At 38.0% G+C, this 15,916-nt stretch overlaps 1 protein-coding gene across 1 annotated transcript in view; it reads right to left on the bottom strand.

The window, feature by feature from the left end:
• Nucleotides 1-15,916, bottom strand: part of LOC139974847 (ATP-binding cassette sub-family C member 4-like) — a 50,005-nt gene that overhangs the window by 17,123 nt on the left and 16,966 nt on the right. The window contains exons 6-14 of the mRNA XM_071982322.1: nucleotides 14,513-14,602; nucleotides 13,456-13,619; nucleotides 12,565-12,690; nucleotides 7,571-7,820; nucleotides 6,083-6,403; nucleotides 4,947-5,036; nucleotides 4,341-4,532; nucleotides 3,607-3,788; nucleotides 890-986 (exon numbers count right to left, since the gene is read on the bottom strand). Of these exons, the coding sequence (XP_071838423.1) occupies nucleotides 890-986; nucleotides 3,607-3,788; nucleotides 4,341-4,532; nucleotides 4,947-5,036; nucleotides 6,083-6,403; nucleotides 7,571-7,820; nucleotides 12,565-12,690; nucleotides 13,456-13,619; nucleotides 14,513-14,602 (1,512 nt within the window). The remainder of the gene's footprint in view (nucleotides 1-889; nucleotides 987-3,606; nucleotides 3,789-4,340; nucleotides 4,533-4,946; nucleotides 5,037-6,082; nucleotides 6,404-7,570; nucleotides 7,821-12,564; nucleotides 12,691-13,455; nucleotides 13,620-14,512; nucleotides 14,603-15,916) is intronic.

Genomic DNA, 15,916 nt, shown 5'->3' with positions numbered 1-15,916 from the left:
GCTACTACAGCGATGGTGTACGGTGTGGAAGAAGTGTGCATCGAGCTTCTCTATCATTAAGAGCAGGTTTTTTTGCATATAATCAGTAATGCCACCAAACGAAATATGAGCAAATCTAACTAGGTTTGAAATCAATTCAAAGTAAGACACCATCCTAGATTCATTTGCCCAATCGAAGGTTTCAATAAGAGAGTAATAAATGAATCTGATTGTGCCATCGATGTTTTGTCGATTTCAGAGAGCAAAAAAAAACAACTTGGGAAAGTTTTCAAAAGATTTGTACATTCACTTTATTATTTGATATGGAATTTGACTGCTGAATCTTGCTGAGAGGCAGCACAGTTGACATCAATTGTAATATTTTGTAGTAGGAGAGATATTAAAACAGTCCTATTATAGCATAGCCCAGAAGGAACTTGTAATATAACACTTGTAACACTTGTAATGAAAGATAATGATTGTACTACTTATTTGAGAGGCTCCACAGTTGAACTCAATGTAATATTACATGGTAGGTCATTACACTGTTGACTGATTTAACAATAAAAGCAAATTCAAAGTTATACTGATGCTAAGGAGTTAAACAGGGTGTAACATTACACAGCCCTATGATAATATCTAATGCATACATGTAAAAAAATACCTACTCTCTGATGTCCCTTAAATAACAACAAAAATCGCTTTTTCAAGCTCATGGTTACTATGGGATTTTAAATGTCCAATGATTTTGAAAAAGTTATCAAAATGTTTAAAAAAAGTAAAAAAAAACAAACAATTTTTTTATTATGAAACACTGATTAAAGAGTTTCAGATAACAATAGGAAGCTAAATATAAACTTTTTCAAAAGCTGCTCCAGAGTGCATTTTGAGACGAAACGAAAAAACTGACCTCTTTAAGAACGATAATTTGATCCACTGCATTGAGATACTGCAGCTGGTGAGTTACTAAAATCACCGCCTTCTCCTTCAAGTGTCCGGAGATGCATCTGAAAAATCAGATAAAAATAGGACGGCAGATGAACATAACACAAACTGACTGGGTAATTGTGAAGAAATTTGAAAACAACAGAGAGAGAGAGTTTTTGCCGTAACGGGATTCGAAGTGACCTCTGTGCAGCTGGAAAGTGGGGTAGGAAGAGAGCAGGGGCTGATCCCCTTCTAAGCCGAAACTTGCTCCGCTCTCACAAAAAGAGGGAAGCGTTCCGATATAACATTGCCAGTTTGGGGTTGTTTCAGAGCTGGTTAACCCCGATTTTTTCTTCAGTTTTTAGATATTCAAGATATCAACCTTCTCTTTATCTCCATTCCCAGCTTGTTCGCATTTTCGATTGCTGGTTTAAAGTCCCTCTCATGGTGCCTGACAGAAGAAGACGTAAGCCAACTTTAATACTGTGGATGAAGTTTGATCAACAGACTCCGACGCAATGCACGACTGATGGGAGCACACAGTGAATGACTGTCTTTCGTTACAAGACCTGTCCTTGCTTAAGGTCACATGCAACCTGATTTAGCCGTGATTTGCTGTGCATTTGTTGAAATGGACAGGCTTATCAATGAAAGGGTGCACATAGTGTAGGACCATACCCACATATTTAAACTTTCCCATACTGAGGCCAACATGCCATAAGACTGGCTAAATCTTTGCTCGGTCACAGTGGAAAGCAGACTCATACTGTATGGCTGTCCATGCCTATCCACCTACTGACCTGTGTAGAGTTGAATAAGGGTAAGGTTCTATGTGCAGTCAGCAAAAGTTTGAAGCTAAATGACTTTGTTGAATTCCATCTAGTTTTTTTAAAACTGCTTGACAACATTTCCATCGAACCTACATACTACAACGTACTGATTGTAACTTATAATGAAACAAACAATGGTTAGCAAACTGCTTATCCACTAAAGAGCCTGTGTAAATAGAATGTGTAAAAGTAAGAGGGCCTGACGTTTCGATCCTAGCAGGGTCTTCTTCAGAGGCTGAATGACAAGTAACAGAAGGCTGTTTTTCAGCCATTAATTCACAAAAAGATTTTGTCCAAACAAAAAATTGTGATAAAGAAAGTTGTCTCATCCATTCATTACAACCAAGCCCTACAGTATACAGCCCTACGTTACTGACCAAAATTAAACCTAAGACTCAACATGAATCATTAATCATCACATTTATGACCATATAAAAATTAGTTTGATGAACAATGTAGAAAGCTCTCTAATTGTGAGCTATTGTTCTTTATTGGTCATGAGAGAACACCATTCCAACTTCACCCCCCTGTGAGAGTTTATGTCAACTGGATTTCTTCCCCAGAGCCAAAATTATAACTGAATACTTAAAATTATAACTGAACAAGAAAACCAAGAGGTTTTGAGATTCCTTGGCATCTAAATATTACTGTAGGTTCATTGTGTACACTTGGTTCCGACCTTTTATGAATATTAATGTAGCATCAACACAAATGTTGTTCCTTGCTATCAGCTCAAGTTTGATGAACAAATTAATATTTTAAAGAATTTGCTTTAAGCTCTACCACTCATTAATATTCATGCCCCCTCATTAATAGTATTGGGGTAGAATTCCGACTTGCAGCTGGAAGGTTAGGGGTTCGACTCCTGGCCGGGTCATACTGAAGATTTGTTGAAAATCACTCTAAGCCCCGCCCACTCATTAATATTCATGATATTAGCACCAAAATAAATAGGGATCATCTACTCATGATGGGTAACCTATGTACCAAGAATGAGATCAATCCACCTTGGGGTTGCTGAGAAAACCTAATTTCAAGCTTTTTTGCGAAAAACAACACTTAGCCCCGCCCCTCATGAATAATAATGAGATTGGACAAACTGTCACCATATTCATATAGAGGACTTTCCTCTTGTACCACCAAACCAAGTTCCATGAAAATTGAACTTACGGTTGCGAAGATATTGACATTTGTTGAAAATCACTCTAAGCCCCGCCCACTCATTAATATTCATGATATTAGCACCAAAATAAATAGGGATCGTCTACTTATGATGGGTAACCTATGTACCAAGAATGAGATCAATCCACCTTGGGATTGCTGAGAAAACCTAATTTCAAGCTTTTTTGCGAAAAACAACACTTAGCCCCGCCCCTCATGAATAATAATGAGATTGGACGAACTGTCACCATATTCGTATAGAGGACTTTCCTCTTGTACCACCAAACCAAGTTCCATGAAAATTGAACTTACGGTTGCGAAGATATTGACATTTGTTGAAAATCACTCTAAGCCCCGCCCACTCATTAATATTCATATTAGCACCAAAATAAATAGGGATCGTCTACTCATGATGGGTAACCTATGTAACAAGAAAGAGATCAATCTACCTTGGGATTGCTGAGAAAACCTAATTTCAAGCTTGGCGTCACACACACACAGACACGCACACACCCACACCCACATACATACACACATACACACGCAGTCATGACCGCATAGATTCCTACGGCTAACGCCAAGGAATCAAAAATGCTGATAATTCTTCCAACTTCACCCCCTGTGAGATTTTATGTCAACTGGATTCCTCCCCAAAGCCAAAATTATAACTGAATACGAAAGAAATTGTTTGAGGGTTCGGCTTTAATACCTGTCAAAGAGATGGCGCCCAACAGCTGTATCTACTGCACTAAGAGGGTCATCCAGTAAGTAGATATCTGCATCATCATATACAGCCCTGGCTAAGCTGACCCTTGCCCTTTGACCTCCACTGAGGGTCACCCCTCTCTCACCAATGAGTGTTTGGTCTCCATCTGGCAATATTGCAAGATCCTACAAGAAGAAGATGAAGATGAAGAAAGAGAAAAAAGAAACCAGAAATAAAAAGCTGTTAAAAGATGACAGCTGACTTCTATGTAAAGAAGATTGAATCTGATACAGCTGCTTTGGCCGAGTGAATAAAGGCAGTGGCATTTGAAGCAATGAGGCTTAGCAATCGGGAGGTTCCGGGTTCAAAGCCCGGCCGGGTCATAGGAAGATGGGTTTTTCACCAAAGAGCAATCTACGGTTTTCCCATCTGAAATGACTTTCTAAGTTGGAAAAATTCCAAATTTGAGTTAAAATGTTGAATTGGAAGCCACCCGACGTGTAAGTTGTAATCAATACTAAAGCCCTTGCCGGTTTCTCCCACATTTTGTGGTCGCTTAAGCGTCACAAAAAAAACTGCTGATTTCTATTATATTATTATTATTATCATTAAGATTGCACATGAAAAACATAATTATATATAAAAAAAAAAGAAGAAATTTGTTATTGACATATTTGACATCACATTATGGCGTCACTATTCGGGTTTATCAAAAATCTTTTCCAAATATCACTTACCTTACTCAATGCGCAAATAGACAGTGCCTTCACATATCTTGGTTTGTCGTAAGGGCGGCCGAAAAGAATGTTCTCCTTTAAGGTTCCTGAAAAGACCCATGGCTGTTGAGATGTGTAGGCCACCCTGCTGTTGTAGGTTATCTCTCCTGTTATATGTGGAAGCTCCCCCAGTAGAGCCATGAACAGAGACGACTGCAAGATGGGGAAAAAAGAAAAAAAAAAGACCCGTTCTCACATTTTATTTCGGAATACAATAAATGAGCTATCACTTACCTACCCACCCTACCCACACCGCCAGAAGAGTTGAATGTGTAAAACGTAAGGGAAAAACGATAACAATTTTTTTACTTTGGTTCCAGTAGAGGCTCTGACCTTCAAAAACACCACCAAGTGATAGAAAAAAAAGGAAAAAAAAGACCTGTTCTTGCATTTTATTTCTGAATACAATAAATGAGTTATCACCTACCCACCCTACCCACACCACCAGAAGAGTTGAATGTGTAATATTAAGAGAAAAACGATAACAATTTTTTTACTTTGGTTCCAGTAGAGGTTCTGACCTTCAAACACACCACCCGAAAACATAAATCTTTATCCCAGACTTACCTTGCCACATCCTACAGGGCCAATGACAGCCACAATGTTTCCTGGCTTGACTGAGAATGTGATCCCATCTAAACACTTTGTCCCTGTGGCCTGCACACAAGGAAGAAGAACGCAAGACAAAAACGATATCAAATAGTTAATGGAGGGTCGACAGGAAACCAGAGAGAGATAGATAGATAGAAAAGATAGATGGATAGATAGACGGACGGACGGACAGACAGATAGAATAGATGGACAGACAGACAGATAGATGGATAGGGAGATGGATAGCTAGCTAGATGGATAGATAGGTAGATAGATATATAGATAGCTAGATGGATAGCTAGATAGATAGGTAGATAGAATGGTAGATAGATATATAGATGGATAACTAGCTAGATAGATAGCTAGATAGATGGATAGGGAGATACAGTAGATGGATAGCTAGCAAGCTAGATGAATAGATATGTAGATAGATAGATATATCGATAGATAGATAGAAAAGAGAGATAGCTAGATGAATAGCTAGATAGAATAGATAGATGGATGGATGCATGGATAGCTAGAAGTATGGATGGATAGATAGCTAGCTAGCTATCTATATAGATAGATGGATAGGGAGAGAGAGAGTTATTAAAATACTTGATTTGGTTCAAAATGTGAACGATTATGAAAATGTAGAAGTAACAGCGTAAAATGTAAAAGTAAAATGTTTCTATCAAATTTGATGTTCAAAGTGGTAAATATACAAGTGCTTCTGGTAAGTAGATGGCTGATCATGATACAACAGTTAGTAATTGTAAAATTACCTGTCTTTCTTGGTGAGGGGGGAGGGGGAAGGGAGTGGGGTGGGAGAGTGTGGTGATGTAGAAGAGTGAGGAATTCTAAGTTTATAACCAATATTTCTTCCTTCCTGTTCATTGAATACAATTTCTCTTTCTGTGCCTTAAAATGGTAGTTCAGATACCTGCCAACAGCCAAAAAAATCTGTTGTCATTTACTGATATTTGTGGATATATAAACACTGGCCCTCCTTACAAATTAGAACACCGACATTTAGGTGAAATATATATTTATTGAAGTGAAAAATGTCTTGCGACAACCAGATTATAATATGCATGATGAGAAAGGTAGCTAATGGTAAAAGTTGAAAGTACCTCTTCATCCCAAGATCCCTTTAAGTCTTTGATCTGAACTGTATAGTCCTCATCTGGTTTCTTCTCTTCTGATGTGATCGGTGGATAGTTCGCCCCGTTTGCATCGACGACGACCATCGCTTGCGGGTCTGAACCGTCTTCGGTATGGATGTGTTCGGTCCGGTTCGCATCTATAGATTCTTTGGTACCATTCGCCTTCAATGTAGTTCCAATCCCATCGGGCATTGGCGAGTGTTTATCGTCGTAGAGATGGTTTTGTTTGCTAACATGACCATCTAAGACATCAGAGGAAACTGGCAGCTCTTCCATCATCAGAAAAGCCTAATGAATGGCATCCCAAATCAAACATTAATAATTAATTTAATTAATTAATTAATAATTCAACATTTTGTTGTCTGTCACTTGAGTCTACTGAGAGTGTCAATCATCTTCATAATTTCAAGAAACTCAGAGAAAATTATCCTAAAAACACTTATCCTAAAAAAAAAAAGTTGAATGTCGATGAAACTTTTGTAAAATAATGCTCAAAAATCTTAACTGACGACATAATTAATTAATTTAAAAATATCAAAACAATTAAAAAAGCTTACAATTTCTGTACAAATTTTTTCCTCCTTTTGTTTTAGGACCATGTTGATGTTAGTCTTCTGGTTACTCGATCAGCAGTTACAGCCTAATTAAAAATTCAATATCTTTGCTAATGACCACAGCTCAGAACAGAAATGAAGAGGTCTGTGATGACTTCAAATGACATGGTTCGTGATGCAATTCATTCTTTTTGTGCCTAATTTGTACAGTACATACATGAGGATTAAACGATACATTTTTGAGAGATTTAGTAGAATTAAGAAATCATTGTTAAATCAATAGTCAGAATTAATAATCATTATTAAAACAATGTTCTAACATTTAAGAATGCGGCTGAACGTTTATCATCTAAGGCAGTTTGCTTTTCTTTATAGCTTGTTCCAGACATTTAGCATACTCTAAAGAAAACTACAACGATAACCTTACAACTCTGCCAGATTACATACAAATTCAGATTATGAAACCCTGATTGAAGCGGTGGTCAAGCAGTTAAGGAAATGGACTGGTGATATGAGGTTTGCGGGTTTGAGTCCCAACCAGATCATTACACTGTTATCCTTTGGCTAAGGCACTTAATCTCCATTGCCTCTCTTCACGCGGGTGTATATAAATGGGGACTTGGGAATATAGTTGTAAATATAGTTGCGTACACCCTATGGGAAGTCCCCCTGCAGGGGATACGTAGATGTGGTGCACTGTAGTGCCCCAGGAGAGATTGCCTGAATTGTGGACACTTTGGTGTCGGTGGGTGTGATGAGTTACCAATGACTAGGAGTTCAAGTGTTGTAAAGTCATGTGAGATCGCCCTTGGCCTTGAACAAGACTTTAAACATTCCCAACCTTTCGACAGAGTTTGAGGACAATTTTTCAGAAGTTGTAACTGCTTTGAATTCGAGGTACCTTGACTCTTTTGACTGACACTAGGCCCTCCAAGCAGTGCATGATGCAGTACGGTATAAATAGAGTGACTGTTAGACGGAGTATGTCAAACATGGGCACGGCTATGAAGACGATCTTTGTTAGTAGCGGGTTGCCCAGTGCACCGTACACAGTAAAGGTCGTAAACGCCACCAGCTTGCCCGCAATGAAGAAAAAAGATAAGTTGAATGAACGTAAATACGACGTCCTCTGGATTCGGAGGCTCTCCCGTCTGAAGTATAAAAAGAAGAGAGGGAATAGAATCGAAAGTCGACTATAAACATATAAAACCCCCTCACCACTACTACAGAGTAAGTAGGGATGTACCATGGTAGTACAAAGGGTCCATTCAAAGCCCCTGTAAACATTCTATAACTGTAACATGGGACTCCGCTTAAAAACATAGCATCTTGAAATGGGTTGTCACTTGCAATGGGTGGGTACATGTGTATTTACTACGGTCAAACCAGTTGATAGTTTACACACATTTTTTGGAACCACACAAGTATTATATACTGCTTTATCTCAATTCTTTGACCATTCTTATAAGTATTTATTTTTTTTTGGTGACTGTAGGAGCAGATTGACTTTTTGCTTGTACTATATTAACTTTCCTTTAGCCAATGTGTACTGTTCCACAAAATGTTTATCTTGTTAAGCCTTGTTAAGCCTGTATTGGCTTTTTAGAGCACTTCCCTCCACATGTACATATTTATTATCTGTGGAAAATCAAATAAGTCAAATCAAATCAAATCTTGGGGAGAAATTGATGCGAAATGCAGTCTATTTAAAACGGGAACATAACGATTTGGCTCATGGACGATATTAAAGTGCATTTCGGCCACAGAGATCTTTTTACAATCAATGACTCAGTTTAGCAGATAGATATGATGTCTGGAAAATTCAAAATTCTGAAAACTCAACTTAAAGCATCAACCCCCCCCCCCCCCAGGTTGACAGCATTGAACATTTCTTAGGAGTTATTTGATTTTACATTCATTTCATTTCTTTGCATGAACACAGACTTTAGTCGTAAAATGGGGAAGGGAGTTCGGGGGGGGGGGTGGGATAGAGATAAGAATACATACTGCAAATCTGATACATCAATAAAACGAAAACATAAATTTCTTTTTCGAAGGATCGGCAAACCAACCATGATCCTTACCAATACATGATACAGATATTTGTGAGGAACAGTTCCCCCACATATCACAGATAGTGTTTGAGGAGGAGACTAGGAGGGAGGGGGGGGGGGCAGGTTGATGGTTACTGCTAAGTGTATACATAAATAGAAAATTATATAGAATAAATGAGTCAACTTTGTCTACACAAAGTGTCATGAAACTGATGAAGATTGTAAGATTGGGATGGGGGAAGGGATTGTGCAGGGGGGGTTTTAATTTTATACTGTGTGAATATATAGAAAAACCTGCCAATATGCAAATTCTAACATAAAGTGAATGAAAAAGATGGGGTGTGGGGAGGGAGGGGGGGGGGGTACTTGTTACCTGTGTTAGTAAATAGGAAAGAAATGGCATGTTTTTATAAACAACCTCTTTCACAGTCTGAAGAGAAAAACAACAGTGAAGCAACATAATATTAACAGATAAAGTTAATGTTACATTCAAAAGCAAAAAGAGTAACCTTAATGAGAGGATTCATTTCATTAAGCAATAAGACAAAAAAAAAGGCAATCAAAACCAACTTCATAATAGTCATTCTAGCCGCAAGACAGTTCCGAGTGTTCAGGTGGTACTTTGGCAAAAGTCATGAGTCTTTCATCGAACTGCTTGGCACCGAACAACCAAAGCAATATAACACTCAGTCACCCTAAAAAAATATCCTTTCCCAGATGTTGAAATGGATTTGTATAAACGATTATAAACCGCAGTCTGTGACACGTGACTAGCTCCGTCGCGTAGTTTACTGACGAGTTGACCGCAGAGCCGTGTACACGGTGATTTGCGTGACTTCTGATCGTGTTCAAAAAAATCATTCGCGACAATTAATATCACTAAAGCTTAGAATTGATGATTAAAAAGTGACTCGGTTTCGTCAGACTCTAGGTCAGATGTTGATTCATGTAGTACGAGGGATCAAACCAACCTACAGCAAGGCCAGTGCTTCAAGAGCTAGCGTACCGTTTACAAAGTTTGTCTTTTTCGATACGTTGTCCTTCTGTCTGTTTCTCGAATCTCCATTTGTCTCATGCTGGATCACGCCCCAAAAACACTCTGTGAATAAATTTTAACTTTCAAATTGTTTGGCTCTCAAAATTTGTTCCTTATACGATACTATGGCCGCCCTGTAAAACAACAACTGCCATAGAAATCTTGAAACCTGTGTTGCCAATGTGACCATTTTGCGATGCGATGCCGGTTGAATCATTCCCTGGACACCTTTACACACGCATGTGCAGCCGTGCATGCCATAACCTGCCACAAACTGCCACCTGTTTATATAGCAAATAACGCCCGTTTGCACCTGCTGGTCAAGAGATGCAAGAGAATAATATGGCTTTGCTGAATATAATTTTAATTGAAAAAGAAATGATATTTCCTGCAGTTACATATAATTTTGCTTCACCACATCTGCCAAAACATGAGCATGCATGCATGCATACATGGCGACTGTTTGGGAGTGAGCTTTAGCATACACGTAGCAGTAATCGTAATTTGTGCATTTTCGGCAGCAGCTTTGAGATGGCAACTTGCAGACCCAGCTTTTGCGGTATACCTGAGTCCTTTTAACAGAGACCAACGTCTCTACTGTCGACATCGTCAGAAGCGGAAGGGCCGTGCTTATCGAAAAGCGCATTATGTAAGACCACGCTAGAAGCGGGAACACGACAGGAGTGACAATAGGGTTGCCCATGGCACCGTATACGGTAAAGGTGGTGAAAGCTACGATTCTCGGACCGAGGTCATACAGGGTCACATTGAAAGATCGCATCACTGAGGCAAAGTGGACCTGCCTGGTTTCACATCTGCGAGAAAATGTAATCACCGTCAAAAAAAAGTAGAAAAAATATAAAAAGAGAGAGAGGAAGAATAAAACGTATAATGGCAAAGGACAAAAAAAAAAAAACAAATAAATAAAAAGAGTTGACTTTTAAGCAAAATTGAAGAACTTGCTATAGCATCATCTTTGGCATTTTAGGTTATTAGGCTGGATAGACCTCCTGCTTCCCACTAAGCCTTTGTGGATATTAGTTTGTGGAGCTTTGTTTTGTTCTTTGATTAAATTTCAATGACGAGATATCATTTTCTTTTCTTTTTTTAAGTGAGTGAAGAAAAGTTACTGGTTATTATTTCATTTCTTAAATGGGTCCACATAACCTGAAACCAAACATGTCATTTAAAATGGATGTATACTAAGAGGAAAGGACAGGTCTGTTGTCAAAAAGTAAAGCAACCATATCATCCCAAAGGGTTAATGACCCTTCCAAGGATATAGCAATTGTATCTGGGGTAAAAAAAAAAAGAAAACTGAATCCAGAGCTGATATCAACCTCTTTATGGGATACCATATAAATTCAATGCACCCTGCAGGTATAACCTGTACCAAAGGGTGCAGGTATACAGGACCTGTACCAAAGGGTAACCTGTACCAAAGGATCCAAATGAATGAACAGAATGGGACTAAATGTCAGACATCATAATCAGGTTTAAGCCTTGAACAAATACTTTCAGAGACTTAAGCTTGTTTTTTTTTCAAGCTGAATAACTTGGAAAATCTTAATTGCTTACAGAAACGGCACTTAAGCTAAAATTTTTCCTTTTTTTCTCTCCCTAGGAAGGACATGGCAAGACTAATATACCGCTCAAAATCTCCCATGAAATTAGCTTTGCATATAGCAATTCGTAAAAATGATGCCAACAAAAGGACAAGTCTGGAGGTAGCAACGTTCCCTTCACAACCACCATTGTATCATGCAGCACCAAAGCTAACCCAAGGCAAGGGATGAAAATAATTTACCAAATACTGCAATTCTTTCTTTAGCCATGAAAAGTGATAGATTTGCTCTTTTGCTCTTGTTCTACAATTAGCATATATTATAAGCCCCTAATCGTGCAGTGGGAGACATTTGTGGCCAACAGTAAATATCGCTGCGGGCCGACGTGGCAGACCAATTAAAGACATGTACTACCTCCAAACTTTTGTGCATCACATATACGTACATCTGTATAACACTTCAAAGCAACGTTTCAAAACTTTTCCATGACTTTATATTGAAATTATTGGAGATATCGTCATTTTGCTTTGGTACTAATTTACAAAATGGTTGACTATGACAACAAATTTTCAGCCGATGGATGTTTTGGGGGTGGGGGGGGAGTGTTCAAGGACAATTTGAGTGAATCTTCCGATGAATTTCTCCTGAGAATGGAGGTGAAGAAGATGATTACATACTGTTGGCACAGTTATGCGAAGACATTTCATTGGTCCGGTTACGTGCAAATAGGTTATTCGATATTCGATTACTTTCTATGTTTTAAACCATTTGCATATTTTGGGTGTTAAATTGTCGAGGCATATTTAAGTTCATTATTAAGTACTCAACAACATTTTACACATCAAAATTCCATACAGCTCCCCCACCCCCCTCCCCCGCCCACCCCCCCCCAAAAAAAAGCCGATATATTGCATGTTACAATTCACCAAAATTCCCTTAAAACAATTCCGTGTCATACAGACAAGAAAAGATAAAGCAATGAAGAATTCAGCATGATTTATAACGGTTTTAAATCAGCGCTTCCATCAAAAAAAGATTTGTGTTAGTCCGAGTGATACATGCCATGGATAGAGTGAAATACAGAAAGAAAGAAAATGATCAACTGCGAAAGAAAAAGGAAAGAAGACGATTAGAACAGTTAACTTGATCCGGTTCAAAGATTTTTTCTATTTTTCCCCTCTCTCTGCTGGATTAGTCAGATAAGGACTAATCTGGATTAGTCAGATTAGGTGAGACCTACCTCCGTGACTCCTCCACCAGTTTTGTGAAGGGGGATTCCCAGGCATGTATCTTGATGATCCTCATCCCCGAGATGATCTCGTTCATTATTCTCACCCGTTCGTCCGTCAGCAGAGCGGTTCTGGCTCTAAAAATTAGAAGCAGAAAATAGTAGCGTTTTGACATATACTGGATAAAACCGTATTAACTGTGATCGTTGCCAATATTGAACTGTATCATGACACGACACAACGACAGAGTACTACAAGTCCAGCAGACTGATGGAGAATCGGGCAATCGATCACTTCCGTGCCTCCTAACAGAGACAACGAAGAACAAAGAGTTTTTAAAATAAAGTGCATATGGTTACCCCCCGTCTGTTTCAGGCCTGTAAATTCAGGCTATTTAATGGCTACACTCTAGTAGATTATTGCTGTTTGCCATTCTGCACCCCCAACCACCCCCCCCCCCCCAAAAAAAAAAAAGATAGAAGAAAAACTTGTATTTGCATTTATTATGCCAGGAGACATTTTATTGCTTAAAATTTTATAATTAATGCCAAATGTGGGAATTTGATTTGAGCTCTTAGAATTTTTTTTTATGCACTGGCATCTTTAGCAGTTGACTGAAATTTTGAATTCTAGGCTTTGTGCCTCAATCTGTTGCCAATTGTGGGTATAACACGTTTGATATCTTTCCGACAAGTCAAGTCTGGAGAAAAGGTATTATGCATACAAGAAGTGGGGGGGCGGGGGTGGGAGGGGTGCAGACGGTGATGCAGACAACGGTGATGCAGTGCAAGTTTTTGTGGGTGTAGGGGAGGGGTGGGACTGGGGGGGTGGGATGGCAATCCTCCTTCAATTCATAATGCCATATATATCCCCAAGCTTGTGAAAGGAAACAAACATTGTACCTGAGTTGTGAAAACATCTTGCCCATGAAGGCTTGGATCGGTGCTAGGAGTAGTAAGGTGAAAAATGCAATCAAACAGGTAGGACCCATTTGAAACCAGAGCACGACTAGCATGGTGACGATTTGTATCGGTGCTATCCATAGATAGTGAATAAACAGGAAAGCCTGTCAGATAACAAGAAGATACCCCCAATAGAATAATTAACAGAACATTTAAATATATTACGACAAAATGACAATGAGAAAATAATATTAGAAGTAAACAATAGAAAAGAATATATAAAGTAGACAATAGAAACGAATAATAATAAAAGAACAAAACAAGTAGACAATGAAAAGGAATTATAAAAGTAAACAAAAGTAAATAAGAATGAAATGTACACAATAAGAAATGAATAGTGAAAGTAAACAAAAGGAATCATAAAAGTAAACAAAATAAAATCATAAAATAAAAGTAAACAATGGCAAAGAATAATAAATGTATACAATAAAATATTATAAGAAAAGAAAACACAAGAAAAGAATAATAAAAGTAAACAATAGAAAACAATAAGTAACCAATACAAAGAAAAATAAAAGTAAAGAAGTAAACAATAGATATCTGTGCAACTCCAACAACATTGGCTTGTGAATGTGGCACAGTTAGCTTTTAACATTCCCTTGAGGATTTCTTTGTGGACCAAGGGTTCTAATTTCCTCCCCTTTTCACCCCCCCCCTCCCAACACAAAACTTTGTTTAGGGAAAGTTAAAAAATTGTCTTGGACTATCACTTCAATGACAGGGCATTTTTTTCAGCTTTCAAAGGGGCAATATAACGTAATTTCTAAAATCTGACACTATGGCATTTTTTCAGTTTCCAAAATGAGGGGAACAGAACACGTAACAGAATTTATGACAGAAACCAGGAAAGATTCATGAGATGGCTTGTACAACTGTAGTCCTACATCTTTAACATTCCCTGCAACTGTTTTAATGGCTGTTTTCAACAAGCCACATGTAGTTGACATCGCAAAGAGAAAAAAAAAAACGGATACAAAATGGTTATAACTGAACTTACCAGGTCAAACCTGTTTACGTCATTGGACAATATATTTACCAGTTGCCCGACGGTTGTTTTACCCAGGGCAGAATTGCTCAAGCGAAGAGCCTAATAAACGGACAAAAATTCAAAAGGATGAAAAGGAGACTGTAAAGGGGTTCAAAATCATTCAAACGTACCTAGAATAAAAAAGTCTGTTTCAAAACACTTCTCTTTAACAGTAAAGTAGATATAAAATGCCCCATGACATAAAATATTTTCACGACAATTTCACGTCAAAATAGCTAATTTTACAGAATAGGGGATCAGAGGGGTTCACATGGAACAGGGCTGTTGAACAGGCATTTGAATTTTTATCCAGTGTAAACCTTTTTTAAATATTTAACCCTGTGTTGTCCTACAGTATAACCTCTGAAGAACTGTACTTTATTCCACTCACTGTATGGTGGTTTTAATCTACCACATATATGAAGTTCCTCCAACCTTTCCTTTTTGAGTTACCAACGGCTTTACCAAGATCCTTAAACTTCCACTTCCCCGTGACCTCTCAATGACCTTTGCCCACCACAAAATATAGTGTTCTTGTACTGCTCTTGAAAGTCTACTCAAATTACACAAAAGGATGTTCGCATACCAAGTACATTTGTAGACTTTATTGTGTGTAACATTCAAGGCAACACACACAGATACACCATCAACATTGAAAAGATTTCTTGGCATTGGCATTTGAGTAAAAAATACAAAATAAAATAAAATAACATAAAATAACATGTAACAAAAGACATCACATCTTTTTGAACTTTTAATCTTTTTCTCATCTTTTTCACTTACTTTGTTCCTTTTTTTTCTAAGTGGTAGTCTGTGATATTTGCAAAAGGGTTTTCTTACAGATCAAGACCTTTCTAATATTGCCTAATATTGACATCAGTCATCACGTCAGTGACAATATTATTCTTATCAACGACATGGAAATTCATGAAACAGAACACAAAAAGTGGGAGTATTGCAACACACACTGACGCAATGTCAGTAACCTGGCATGACCTCTAAACATGGAGACTTCTCAAATTAATTGAAGGTGACTTATTTTCTGCTTCACAAATGTGGTTGTTTGCTGGAGTTGCTGACAACGTGCTTCCCAATCATAAAAAAAAGATAACCACCATGATTTAAGGTAACTGTTGGAAGGCATCCTTAACGGCAAATAAACAGTGACGTGAACCAAAACCATGACAAAGCAGATTTGTCACAATCATGGCTACACAGGAAATAAACCCTGATGTAATTTTCTTGGAAAAAAAAAACTTTAAAGTGGAGGCATTTCCGACTGGATAATAATTATATCTAGCATGACAGGATATGTATCAGTAGAAATTCGCCCTCAATAATCACACTTAAAAGGGCAAACAGTCTTAGATCAAA

Source organism: Apostichopus japonicus, chromosome 10, assembly GCF_037975245.1.
Source record: "Apostichopus japonicus isolate 1M-3 chromosome 10, ASM3797524v1, whole genome shotgun sequence".
NCBI lineage: Eukaryota > Metazoa > Echinodermata > Holothuroidea > Aspidochirotida > Stichopodidae > Apostichopus > Apostichopus japonicus.
The sequence above is the reverse complement of the archived record's forward strand: the minus strand, read 5'-3'. Positions and strand labels throughout refer to the sequence as shown.